Raw genomic sequence first — 13,976 nt, forward strand, 5'->3', positions numbered from 1 at the left:
CTGATGTAATTATTTTATGTTGACAAGAGTGCAGCGGGAGGAGCGAGACCCCTCATGGTGGGCGGGAACACCCAAAACACCAATGGATCTGAATAGAGGTGGACAGATTCCTAAAAAATCAGCTTTCATGGATTTTTTTTTTTTTTTTTTTGCTTTCTCTGTTCTAAAAAAAAAAAGGATTTATTTCTTCTGTGTCCTGTGACCTGAGCTAGACTGCGTCCAGGAGGGGGCGCCGTGTCTCGGTGATGACGCTGCTCTGGCGATAAGCTCTGAATGAACGCGGTGCTGATTTATTATTTATTTCAGGTACTTCTAGCACCATCAATTTACTCAGCGCTTCTCATATATATTGTACATTCACATCAGTCCCCGCCCCCGAGGAGCGTACAGTCTACGGTCCCTAACTCACATTCATACATACACATACTAGGGCCAATTTAGGCAGGAGCCAATTCACCTACCAGCATGTCTTTGAAGTGTAGGAGGAAACCGGAGTACCCGAAGGAAACCCACGCAGGCACAGGGAGAACATGCAAACTCCAGGCAGGTGGAGCTGTGGTTGGGATTTGAACCGGCGACCCGAGTTCTGCCATCTGGAAGTGCTGACCACTTAGCTACTGTGCTGATAAATGGAATCTTTTTGATACATCGAACTCTTATATTCATTGAAGTCATGTGACCCACGCATGGTTATGTCGTAGGGTTGATAACAGCTGCTCCGCCTAAAATCATCCGTGCGTGGTCACCCCGTATATCATCCAGCATGCCGGCAGTTATTTATTGTTGCTTTTTAATGGCGGACGGTCAATTCTCTGCATCCAACAAAGCCTATGTATGCCAGTTACACCCAGGGGCGGACTGACAACTCATGGGGCCCCTGGGTAATAGGGGATCATGGGGCCCCTGTGTCCTTGCCCAAACTCAAAAAAGCCTATGAAAAAGGTACCAGGGGCATCTCATAGGGCCCCCTACTGACCCCGGGCCCTCGGTCACTGCCCGAGTTTCCAAATGGTCAGTCCGCCCCTGATTACACCCCATCATTCTACTGGTCATTAATGGTTTACTGGCCCCTCCCCATCATCCCTTCCCAGCATGCTCCACCATGAAGCGTCTGATTTATTACGGGGTCACCGCTGTGTTTATCGAGGGTGGAGTGAAGAAGGCTGTAAACTCCTCCATGACTGATGATCGGGGAGTTTATATATGGCTGATGGTCCTGCATGCCGTATATATGGCCGGTGACCACAAAATACAAAAATACAAGCTGGAGGTGGAAAAAAAGGTTCAACAGCATTTACAGGTTTCTGTTACGGGTGGAGCAGTGAACAGGAGGTGAGATTATAGTGTACATTGCTGGTTTCTGAACCTATTAAAGAATTACTGTGTCAAAAACACTCCAAAACTAAATTAAAAAAAAAAATAAATAAAATTATATACACCGTATTTTTCGCTCCATAAGACGCACCTAGGTTTTAGAGGCGAAAAACAAGAAAAAAATATTCTGAACCAATGGACTGCAGACACAGTACAGGAGACGGTCAGAGACTGCGGACATAGTACAGGAGATGACCAGAGACTGCGGACATAGTACAGGAGATGACCAGAGACTGCGGACACAGTACAGGAGATGACCGGAGACTGCGGACACAGTGCAGGAGATGACCAGAGACTGAGGACACAGTACAGGAGATGACCAGAGACTGCGGACATAGTACAGGGGATGACCAGAGACTGCGGACACAGTACAGGAGATGACCAGAGACTGCGGACACAGTACAGGAGATGACCAGAGACTGCGGACACAGTACAGGAGATGACCAGAGACTGCGGACACAGTACAGGAGATGACCAGAGACTGCGGACACAGTACAGGGGATGACCAGAGACTGCGGACACAGTACAGGGGATGACCAGAGACTGCGGACACAGTACAGGGGATGACCAGAGACTGCGGACACAGTACAGGGGATGACCAGAGACTGCGGACACAGTGCAGGGGATGACCAGAGACTGCGGACACAGTGCAGGGGATGACCAGAGACTGCGGACACAGTGCAGGGAATGACCAGAGACTGCGGACACAGTGCAGGGAATGACCAGAGACTGCTGACCTTTGGGGAGGGAGGGGGAGCGGGTACCTGAATTTGACAGGTACCCGCTCCCACTTCCGCGGAGTTGTCCTTCCCTCTTCTTCCCGGGCCGGCTTCTGTGACAGCCGGGTGCCCATTGCACATGCGCGAGAAGCGCTGCGCTTTGTGAATGGCCCGGCGCCTTCTGGGACCTGTCATGTGTCCCAGAAGACACCGGACCATTCACAAAGCGCAGCGCATGCGCAGTGGGCACCCGGCTGTCACAGAAGCCGCTGCGGGAAGACTGTACAGCGCTGGAGCGAGGAACAGGTAAGGCCCTGCAGGAGACAACAGCTGAGCTGCCGGCCCGGTATTCTGACATGGTGGCCGCAGAAATACCGGACCGGCCGCTTTATATTTGCTCCATAAGACGCACTGACATTTTCCCCCCTTTTCTAGGGGGAAAAAAGTGCGTCTTATGGAGCGAAAAATACGGTATATATAAAAATGTTTTGTTTTTTTTTTCCCCTCCAAAACTAAATTAAATAAAAATAATTTAATATATATTGTATTATTATTATTATTATTATTATTATTAATAATTTTTTTTTTTTTTTTGGGAAGTAGTCACCCCAATAAACCGCAATAGTCCGCAATAAACTACAGAGTACCACCCTTTACTCTATCAAAAATGGGGGGTTGGAGGGTGTCTGGTCTAAAGGTCATGGGATGGTGGGGAGGGGGGGGGGGATGACTGATGGTTGGGGGTTGCCAGGTCTGATAGTCAGAGGGTACCAGCCAGGTCTGAAAGTTGGAGGGCAGTAGGTCTGGTGGTTGTGGCGCTTAGGTTTGGGGTTTCTGGATCTGATGGTCAGAGGGCACCAGTTTGGAGGTTGCCTGGTCTAAAGGTCATGGGATGGGGTGGGGGTCTAATGGTTTCTGGGACTGATGGTTGTGGAACGCCAGGTTGGGGGTTCCCAAGTCTGGTCAGAGGGTACCAGGTCTGATGGTTGGAGGGCACTGGATGGAGGGTTGCCAGGTCTGATGGCCATAGGGTGTCTGGGTCGATCTGATGGCCATGGGGTGTCTGGGTCTGATGGCCATGGGGTGTCTGGGTCGATCTGATGGCCATGGGGTGTCTGGGTCTGATGGCCATGGGGTGTCTGGGTCTGATGGCCATGGGGTGTCTGGGTCTGATGGCCATGGGGTGTCTGGGTCTGATGGCCATGGGGTGGAGGGGTCTGATGGCCATGGGGTGGAGGGGTCTGATGGTTGAAGGCACCGGGGTTGGCACCCTCTATTTGTCCTATTTCAACTTTTGTCCCCAAATATGAAAGAAAATCCCAAATTTTGTGTTGCCACCTGAACAGGAATGGAGGGGAAAAACCATCCAGTGGAGACAATAGTTCTGGTGACACCCCTGGTTTCCCTCACTTGAGAGGGATTTCCTCTCTCTCTTCCTTTTTGGCTATGGGACAGGAAGTGAAGGGAAATCGCCTCAATGGGAAACCGATTGAAAAGAAGTTACTGACCCCCCACCCTTTACTCTATCCAAAATGGGGGGGGGGGGGTTGTCTTTAGTTATACTTTAAATGTACAGGTTAATGCATAGGTTAAGGAAGATGAAGGGTTAATATATGGTCATTGGAGATGGGCAGTGGGGATGAAAGGGTTAAAGAAAAAAACAATTTCCCCAATCAACCCCCCACATCCTGATTCTGCTCCTGCCTCCTCTGAAACTTTATAGATCTTTCATTTATTTATTCATTAGTTCCTGAACTCTCCCCTTCCTCTGATGTAAAATGAGAAGGCCACTGTTTACATCTATGAGGGCTGTGATTGGTTATCACAAGGATCACAAAGTACAGAGCCTCTCAGATCAGCTCTGTACGCTGTGCTCATGTAAAGCCCCATCTACTGGCGGCCGAGTTTACAGACCTTGATCAGCAGAACGGCCACCCAACGGGCTGACCTTCTACCAGATCACCGTTTTCAAAATGTACAGCAGAAGGAAAGCAGTTAACCTCTTGCCGTCCGCCTGCTGTTTATAAACGGCAGGGCGGTGGCAGTCCAAGGTCGGGTTGCCGTTCCTAAACGGCACCCGCCTTTTCTAGCTGTGCGCGCTCCCTAGGAGCGCGCACCACCGCGATCCGGTGTCCGCTGTGTCCTCCGGACACAGTGAAACACCGATCGTCGGACGGGACCTCTGTACGAGGTCCCGGTCATGTGATCACTGATTGGCGAATCAGTGATCACATGCAAAGTAGTAAGCAAGATGTCACTTGTGACATCATTGCTTACTACGTGTGAAATCTGTGAATGATCACCGAGGTCACATGGTACAGGGCCATTCACAACAGCCTTGTACCATGTGACAAGCTGTGACCAATCACAGCTCACTCAGTATTTCTCAATGACTGCAAGAATGCAGACAGAGAGAAAGAGAAATGATTGCTTTTACATCCTATATGGGTGTAAAAGCAATCAGTGTAAAAAAAAAAAAAAAAATCTTCATCACCCCCCACAAGTAGTACAGTGTCACCATGGTGACACTGTACTGCTAGGGTGACAGTATGTAAAAATAAAAAATAAAAATAAAAAATAATATAAAAAAAAATAAAATAAAAATGTAAAAAAAAATGTTTAAAAATTATAATGTTTGGTTATAAACTAATTTGGATTTTTTTTTTTTACTAAAAAAATAACGGAATAAATTTTGGCCAAGATTTAGGATGAAATATTATTTATTTGCAAAATTTTATAAAAAAAAACACTTTTTTTCAAAATTTTTGGACTTTTTCATTTACATAGTAAAAAAAATAAAAATCCCAGCGGTGAATAAATACCACCAAAATAAAGCTTTATCTGTCTCAAAAAAATGGTAAAAAATTCATATGGGTACAGTATTGCATGACCGCGCAATTGTCATTCAAAGTGTGATAGCGCTGAAAGCTGAAAATTGCCCTGGACAGGAAGGGGGTAAAAGTGTCCGGACAGGAAGTGGTTAAAGGTGCGGACACAGCAGAAGTCCTTTACAAGGCAGCTGAAGACTCCAGTCTGTACCCTGGACTGCCTCCAGGTGAGCCCGCTTTGTGGATTGCTCTGTACTGTACTCCCTACAGTTGGGGATTCAGGGGTGACCATTTCTAGAGCTGCCTGGACAGGAATTTGGAGATCTTGGATGAACGTTACCAGAGCTGGGTCATGGACCTTTTAGCACCCAAGACAGGCCAAAGTGTGCCTCTGCTCCTTCCATGAGTATGAACTACTTCTAACACCTAGGTTGCAGGTCCAGGTTTTGTTTGTATCTCCTGCTGAAGTGCCGAAGGTGATCGCCTCATCTGCCTTCTCCTCGGCCTTCTCGGCCCTGCCCCAGACAATGCTGGTTTGTATGATTGATTTCCTTTTCATAAAGATGGTGAATTTCAGCTTCTTCCATCTTCTGTCCTTCAGGTATCTCTTCGTCTTGCAGCTGAAACAAGATGTCCTGAGTGGAAAGTAAGTGTTCTTTCCTGCCCCGGGTCTGAAGGTTGGTGGGCAATAGGTCTGGCGGTTGTGGCGCTTGGGTTCGGGGTTTCCGTTTCTGATGGTCAGAAGGCACCAGTTTGGAGGTTACCTGGTCTAAAGGTCATGTGATGGTGGGGGAGTCTGATGGTCCTAGGGTGCCGTGTTGGAGATTGCCTGGTCTAAAGGTCATGGAATGGGGTGAGGACTGATGGTTGCCGGGTCTGATGGTTGAGGAGCGCCCGATTCGGGGTTTCCAGGTCTGATGGTTAGAGGGTACCATGTCTGATGGTTGGAGGGCACCAGTTTGGGGGTTACCCGGGTCTGATGGTCTTGGGTTGGGGCGTCCGATGGTTGGAGGGTGCTGGATTGGGGGTTGCCAGGTCTGATGGTCATACGGTGGAGGGTTGATCTGATGGTCATGGGGTGGAGGGGTCTGATGGTTGGGGGTGCCTGAGTCTGATGGTCATGGGGTGGAAGTGTCTGATGGTTGGAGGCACCAGGTTGGGGGTGGCTGGGTCTGATGGTCATGGAGTGGAGGGGTCTAATGGTTGGAGACGCTGGGTTGCAGGTAGCTAGGTCTGATGGTCATGGGGTGTAGGGGTCTGATGGTTGGGGGAGGCCAGGTCTGATGGTCATGGGGTGTAGGGGTCTGATGGTTGGGGGTGGCCAGGTTTGATGGTCGTGGTGCACTGGATCTGATGGTTGGAAGGCGCCGGATGGGGGATCTGATGGTCATGGGTCACTGGGTCTGATTTATCTCTCCATTCAACAATTCTCTAATTTTGGATGGAGTGAGACATGGGTTAGATCCTCTGTCATAATTTTTTTTTTCCTGTCTGTATCCAAGCTGGGGAGGATTCACCCCTCTGCTTGTGCTGGTGACCATTGTCCGAGACCATTGTGATGGGAAACCCACCTGAAAAGGACTGAAAAGATCTCCCAATGGAGTGAAAACTGTTGAAGAGTGGTGTTCCTCACTTTGGGAGGTTTCCTTTTTCCTGTTGTGTCACTGGGACAGGAAGTGATGGGAATTCTCCCCAAAGGGGCATGGAGAGCCCCAAAAAAAAATCAAATTTGTAATTGTTGGGGTTTTAACCCTTCCCTACCCGATCTACAACTTTTAAAAAAGATGAGATGAAATAGAGACTTCTGGAAGATTGTGAATCTAATTTATGGCTTGATTTGTCTTTAAGGTTGGAATGTCCTTTCGACACAGCGGTGCAGCTGGCTGCATACACCCTACAAGGTACGGATCACCATGCCTCACCCCCGGGGGAGGGGGGCCCGGCTCTGGCCTGCACACATAGACAGCCCAGGGATGGCCCTTAACAAGCAGGACAGTGTGGCCACCTAGCAGGCAGTAGGACCAGGCAGCAGGTGCAGGTACTAGGCAGCAGGTACCATGTTCTTCTAGCTGTAGGCATGTTCTGGCAACCTTGTTGTCTGCCTGCGTGTGGCCCCGGGATGGCAGCGATGGCCGCCGGTTGGGCAGTAAGCTCTCTGTCTGGCCGCTGTGCTGATAAGCAGATTTGGGTTTAGATGAGATGGGACGTTAATCCGGATTTAGCAGAATAGTGTCCAGCTGACGGGAGACATGATATTTCCAGCGGAGTCCTGCCATAACCTCTCCCTGTCTACACGGTGTCATGTTTAACCTCCTCCAGTCCTCGATCCTCCTCACCAGCAGTGGAGAAGTTTCTTGCCGCTGTCTGAACGTCCAACCAGGGGAACTCCTGTCCATAGTACATTGTCCTCTGCACTGCCGGAGGACTCCGCTCCTTCCTCTGTAACTCCTCTCCTGAAATACTCTGCTCTGCTGGAGGACTCCTCTCCTTCCTCTATAACTCTCCTCTCCTGAAATACTCTGCTGGAGGACTCCGCTCCTTCCTCTATAACTCTCCTCTCCTGAAATACTCTGCACTGCTGGAGGACTCCTCTCCTTCCTCTATAACTCTCCTCTCCTGAAATACTCTGCTGGAGGACTCCGCTCCTTCCTCTATAACTCTCCTCTCCTGAAATACTCTGCACTGCTGGAGGACTCCTCTCCTTCCTCTATAACTCTCCTCTCCTGAAATACTCTGCGCTGCTGGAGGACTCCTCTCCTTCCTCTATAACTCCTCTCCTGAAATACTCTGCGCTGCTGGAGGACTCCGCTCCTTCCTCTATAACTCCTCTCCTGAAATACTCTGCTCTGCTAGAGGACTCCTCTCCTTCCTCTATAACTCCTCTCCTGAAATACTCTGCGCTGCTGGAGGACTCCTCTCCTTCCTCTATAACTCTCCTGAAATACTCTGCGCTGCTGGAGGACTCCTCTCCTTCCTCTATAACTCTCCTGAAATACTCTGCGCTGCTGGAGGACTCCGCTCCTTCCTCTATAACTCTCCTCTCCTGAAATACTCTGCACTGCCGGAGGACTCAGCTCCTTCTTCTGTAACTCTCCTCTCCTGAAATACTCTGCGCTGCTGGAGGACTCCGCTCCTTCCTCTGTAACTCCTCTCCTGAAATACTCTGCACTGCTGGAGGACTCCGCTCCTTCCTCTATAACTCTCCTCTCCTGAAATACTCTGCACTGCTGGAGGACTCCGCTCCTTCCTCTATAACTCTCCTGAAATACTCTGCGCTGCTGGAGGATTCCGCTCCTTCCTCTATAACTCTCCTCTCCTGAAATACTCTGCGCTGCTGGAGGACTCCGCTCCTTCCTCTATAACTCTCCTCTCCTGAAATACTCTGCGCTGCTGGAGGATTCCGCTCCTTCCTCTATAACTCTCCTCTCCTGAAATACTCTGCACTGCTGGAGGACTCCGCTCCTTCCTCTATAAATCCTCTCCTGAAATACTCTGCACTGCTGGAGGACTCCGCTCCTTCCTCTATAACTCCTCTCCTGAAATACTCTGCGCTGCTGGAGGACTCCGCTCCTTCCTCTATAACTCTCCTTGGCTGAATGGATTTGGGGGCGGGGCTTTTCACCGAAAGACAGAACATTGTTTCACATTGTGGGCGGAGTTTGGTTTTTCTTGCTGTCGGGTGTTTTTAATACCACGTGGTAGGAATAACACTGAAGTCTGCATCTATTCATTTCCATTTTCACCCAAGATTCACACATTTTCCCCTGGTGTGAATCTTGCCTTGGAGTTCAGCTTTCCAATCTGCTGTAGGCGAATCTCTGTTTCCCGTTCTTGCTGTCGGCTTCATGTGGTGAGTATGGATTTGGTGGTTGGAGGACTTTATATGGATCTTCTCTCTCTTGTCTCTTTTTAGGGGAAATGGGAGACTTTGAGCCCAGCGAGCACCCGCCGGACCTGGTGTCAGAATTCCGCTTTGTGCCCACCCAGACGGAGGATTTCGAGCTGGCGGTGTTCGAGAAGTGGAAGGAGTTCAGGTAGAGCTGCCTGCACTTTGCTGCGTTCTCATTCGCTGGGCTCTGGTTCTGGTTAGTGATCGGGGCCATTCTCTATGAATCGGGGTAAAACCGAATATTATTAGACCATATTATTTCCAGGTCGAATGTTTTTCCTTCATAAGAATAGAGCCAATCGGGAAAATTCCACATTTTGGCCACTAGATGATGCTGATGATCATGGGAAATAAATATGTATGTTACTATGGTCGTCAGCTCCACCTAGTGGACGTAATGCAGTAATTGGTACATCTGGGAAAATGAGCCATATGTGCATGCGTGGGTAAATGCCAATATGATGAAGCATCAGCATTGGGGGGTGTGAAGCCATTCCCTTCTGTGGCGGGCTGTATATCCCACCTGGAAACCGCGCATCATTGCACGTCACAACGCGTATAAAGTGGATGGACGCACACCTCATTCTGCCATGTGTTTTTATTGCTATGTCAATGTGAATCCAGCCTTAAATGGCCCGCAGCGCCCTCCCGGGTAACGACTTTGTGTTTCCTTGCAGAGGTCAGATGCCGGCTGAGGCTGAAATTAATTATCTGAATAATGCGAAGTGGCTGGAAATGTACGGGGTGGACATGCACATAGTGAAGGTGAGACACTGAATGAGACAGCCATACATACATAAAATAATTTTTTTAAATATATATATATATATATATATATATATATATATATATATATATATATATATATATATATATATATATATATATATATATATATATATATATATATAAAATATTTTTGTGTGTGTGTATATGTATGTATATATGTATGTATGTATGTGTGTATATATATATATATATATATATATATATATAGTGTGTATGTGTGTATATATATATATATATATATATATATATATATATATATATAGTGTGTATGTGTGTATATATATATATATATATATATATATATATATATAGTGTGTGTGTGTATGTATGTATGTATGTGTGTATATATATATATATATATATATGTATATATATATATATATATATATATATATATATATATATATATTTTTTTATATATAATGTGTGTGTATAGAAAGAGAGATTAAAAAAAGTGTGTTTTTATATGATATATATTTTTTTCTTTACTTAAAAAAACAAAAAAAATTATATATATATTTAGTATATCATATAAAAATGTGTGTAATGTGTATGTGTTTTTATGATATATCTACTTTTATATCTTTAATATATTGTGTGTGTTTGTTTAGATATATTTGTTTAAAATGTTTATATTGAAATCCATATAATAAAAATTTCTTATGTGTATAGATACACATATAACACGTGTGTGTGTGTGTGTGTGTGTGTGTGTGTGTGTGTGTGTGTGTGTGTGTGTGTGTGTATATATATATATATAATCAGTAATATGGGTGGAGTACACAACGATGATCAGTCACAGTGCATCAATGCCCTCCCAAAGGCCGTGTGTAGAGAAAAGAAAATTGGATTGCTGCACATAAAAAAAACTTTTATTGTTGAAAAATCACCATACAAAAGGGTGATCCAAAAAAATGGACAAAGCCGTACATCATCGTGTTCAACAAACAGTCTTGGGCTATTATGTTAATGCTCTTCTTCAGATCAGAACACATATTGAAACACATATTGAAAATGTTACTTAGATCAATACATATATACATCATAATAGATCAATATATACATACATCATAATTATTACATATTATGATGTATGTATATATTGATCTAAGTAGCATTTTGTATTTCAGTATGTGTTCTGATCTGAAGAAGAGCGTTAACATAATAATTGCTGAACGCTATGTATGGCTTTGTTCATTTTTTTTGGATCACCCTTTTGTATGGTGATTTTTCAACAATAACATTTTTTTTTTTTTTGTGCAGCAATCCAATTTTTCGTTTTTCCATGCATGGCCTTTTGGGAGGGCCTGATTGCTATGCACTGTGATTGATCATCATTGTGCACTCCACCTATATTTCTGATATAAAATAGACTGATATAATATAGATTGATATTTTAAATAGATCTTTTATTTTTGTAATGTTAAAAAAAAAAAAAAAATATATATATATATATATATATATATATATATATATATATATACACACACACACACACACACACAAACACATCACAAAAAATTGTGTGTGTATATTATATATATATATATATATTTATTTATTTTCCTCCTACCTTTTGGATATTGGTACTGCGTGTGTCAGGATTTGGCACAAAATTGCATGCTTTCTTGACACACACAGAAACAAGCGGTTTGTTTCTCTGTGTCCATGTGGAAAGTGAATGTAACCGGGACTGATTTTATCATTATCAAACAGCTGCTGCACCTGCAGAGCTCCTCGGGAAAGCGGCAGGGTCTGCATCCCTTTTTTTCTTTTTTTCTTTTTTTTTTTTTTAAGACTGATTTTTATCTTTTTGGGAGTATCTCACTAAATGACATTTTTGTTGCAGGGGATACCCAAAATCTGACTTGTATGTTAGTGCAGACTTCTGGGAAAACCAGTGAGCCAATCAGCAGGAAATATTTCTGCTAAGGCGTTTGTTTATACCATCTGTGTACACAACGCCTCCAGGTTGCCGTTTTGAATTTTGCATAGAATCACAGCAGTTGCAGATTTTAGAGGAAATGTCATTTTTTAATTTATTATTTCTTTATTTTTTTGCAATTTTTTTGTTTTCCATGAAAATGGAGTTGCCCTTTAGTGCCCGGTCATACCGGTGCAATTTGCTAATTGAAATCCCATCTAATGAATGTGAATGTTGGCGTCTTAACACGTGCGATTTTGCTGCAGCGCCATTTCTAAAGTCGCTCCTGCATTACTTTTTCTGCAGTTTTTGTTGCGATTTCACATACAGAGAAATGGCGCTGAAATGGCACATAAATCGCGCAATTTCAAATTGCAGCCGTGTGACCGGGCACTTAACCGTGCAACATGCGGTGTTATTTTGTATATATATATATACAGTATCTCCCAGAAGTGAGTCCCCCCCCCCCCCCCCTCACATTTCAGTCAATATTTGATTCTCTCTTTTCATGTGACAACACTGAAGAAATGACACTTTGCTACAATGTGACGTAGTCAGTGTACAGCTTGTATAACATGGAAATTTGCTGTCCCCTCAAAATAACTCAACACACCGCCATTAATGTCTAAACCGCTGGCAACAAAAGTGACTCCACCCCTAAGTGACAAGGTCCAAATTGGGCCCAAAGTGTCAATATTTTGTCTGGCTGCCAATTTTCCAGCACTGCCTTAACCCTCATGAGCATGGAGGTCACCAGAGCTTCACAGGTTGCCAATGGAGTCCTCTTCCACTCCTCCATGACGACATCACAGAGCTGGTGGATGTCAGAGACCTTGTGCTCCTCCACCTTCCGTCTTCCACTCCTCCATGACGACATCACGGAGCTGGTGGATGTCAGAGACCTTGCGCTCCTCCACCTTCTGTTTGAGGATGCCCCACAGATGCTCAATAGGGTTTAGGTCTGGAGACATGCTTGGCCAGTCCATCACCTTCATCCTCAGCTTCTTTAGCAAGGCAGTGGTGGTCTTGGAGGTGTTTGGGGTCGTTATGTTGGAATACTGCCCTGCGGCCCAGTCTCTGAAGGGAGGGGATCATGTTCTGCTTCAGTATGTCACAGTACATGTTGGCATTCATGGTTCCCTCAATGAACTGTAGCCCCCCAGTGCTGGGAGCACTCATGCAGCCCCAGACCATGACACTTCCACCACCAAGGGGCCCCAGACCATGACACTCCCACCACCACGCAGCCCCAGACCATGACCCTCCCACCACCACGGGGCCCCAGACCATGACCCTCCCACCACCACGGGGCCCCAGACCATGACCCTCCCACCACCACGGGGCCCCAGACCATGACCCTCCCACCACCACGGGGCCCCAGACCATGACCCTCCCACCACCACGGGGCCCCAGGCCATGACCCTCCCACCACCACGGGGCCCCAGGCCATGACCCTCCCACCACCACGGGGCCCCAGGCCATGACCCTCCCACCACCACGGGGCCCCAGGCCATGACCCTCCCACCACCACGGGGCCCCAGGCCATGACCCTCCCACCACCACGGGGCCCCAGGCCATGACCCTCCCACCACCACGGGGCCCCAGGCCATGACCCTCCCACCACCACGGGGCCCCAGGCCATGACCCTCCCACCACCATGCTTGACTGTAGGCAAGACACACTTGTCTTTGTACTCCTCACCTGGTTGCTGCCACACACGCCTGACACCATCTGAACCCAATCACTTGATGTTGGTGTCATCAGACCACAGGAGACGGTTCCAGTAATCCATGTCCTCAGTCTGCTTGTCTTCAGCAAACTGTTTGAGGACTTTCTTGTGCATCATCTATAGAAGAGGCTTCCTTCTGGGACGACAGCCATGCAGACCAATGTGATGCAGTGTGCGGCGTATGGTCTGAGCACTGACAGGCTGACCCCCGACCCCCCCCAACCTCTGCAGCAATGCTGGCACCACTGACAGGCTGACCCCCCCCACCCCTTCACCCTCTGCAGCAATGCTGGCAGCACTCATACGTCTATTTCCCAAAGACAACCTCTGGATATGACGCTGAGCACGTGCACTCAACTTCTCTGGTCGCCCATGGCGAGGCCTGTTCTGAGGGGAACCTGTCCTGTTACACCTCTGTATGGTCTTGGCCACCGTGCTGCAGATCAGTGTCCAGGGTCTTGGCAATCTTCTTATAGCCTCGGCCATCTTTATGTAGAGCAACAATTCTCTTTTTCAGACCCTCAGAGAGTTCTTTGCCATGAGGTGCCATGTTGAACTTCCAGTGACCAGTATGAGAGAGTGAGAGCGATAACACCAAATGTAACCCACCCACTCCCCATTCACACCTGAGACCTTGTAACACGAGCGAGTCACATGACCCCGGGGAGGGAAAATGGCTGACTGGGCCCAATTTGGACCTTGTCACTTAGGGGTGGAGTCACTT

General features: G+C 46.7%; 1 protein-coding gene across 1 annotated transcript in view; it reads left to right on the forward strand.

Annotated features, from left to right (window-relative positions):
* EPB41L5 (erythrocyte membrane protein band 4.1 like 5) overlaps positions 1-13,976 on the forward strand; it is a 72,201-nt gene that overhangs the window by 38,861 nt on the left and 19,364 nt on the right. The window contains exons 6-9 of the mRNA XM_089655604.1: positions 5,523-5,567; positions 6,770-6,822; positions 8,835-8,955; positions 9,488-9,575. Of these exons, the coding sequence (XP_089511730.1) occupies positions 5,523-5,567; positions 6,770-6,822; positions 8,835-8,955; positions 9,488-9,575 (307 nt within the window). The remainder of the gene's footprint in view (positions 1-5,522; positions 5,568-6,769; positions 6,823-8,834; positions 8,956-9,487; positions 9,576-13,976) is intronic.

Source organism: Staurois parvus, unplaced genomic scaffold (assembly GCF_062004578.1).
Source record: "Staurois parvus isolate SC_StPar_1 unplaced genomic scaffold, SC_StPar_1.0 ptg000855l, whole genome shotgun sequence".
Lineage (NCBI taxonomy): Eukaryota > Metazoa > Chordata > Amphibia > Anura > Ranidae > Staurois > Staurois parvus.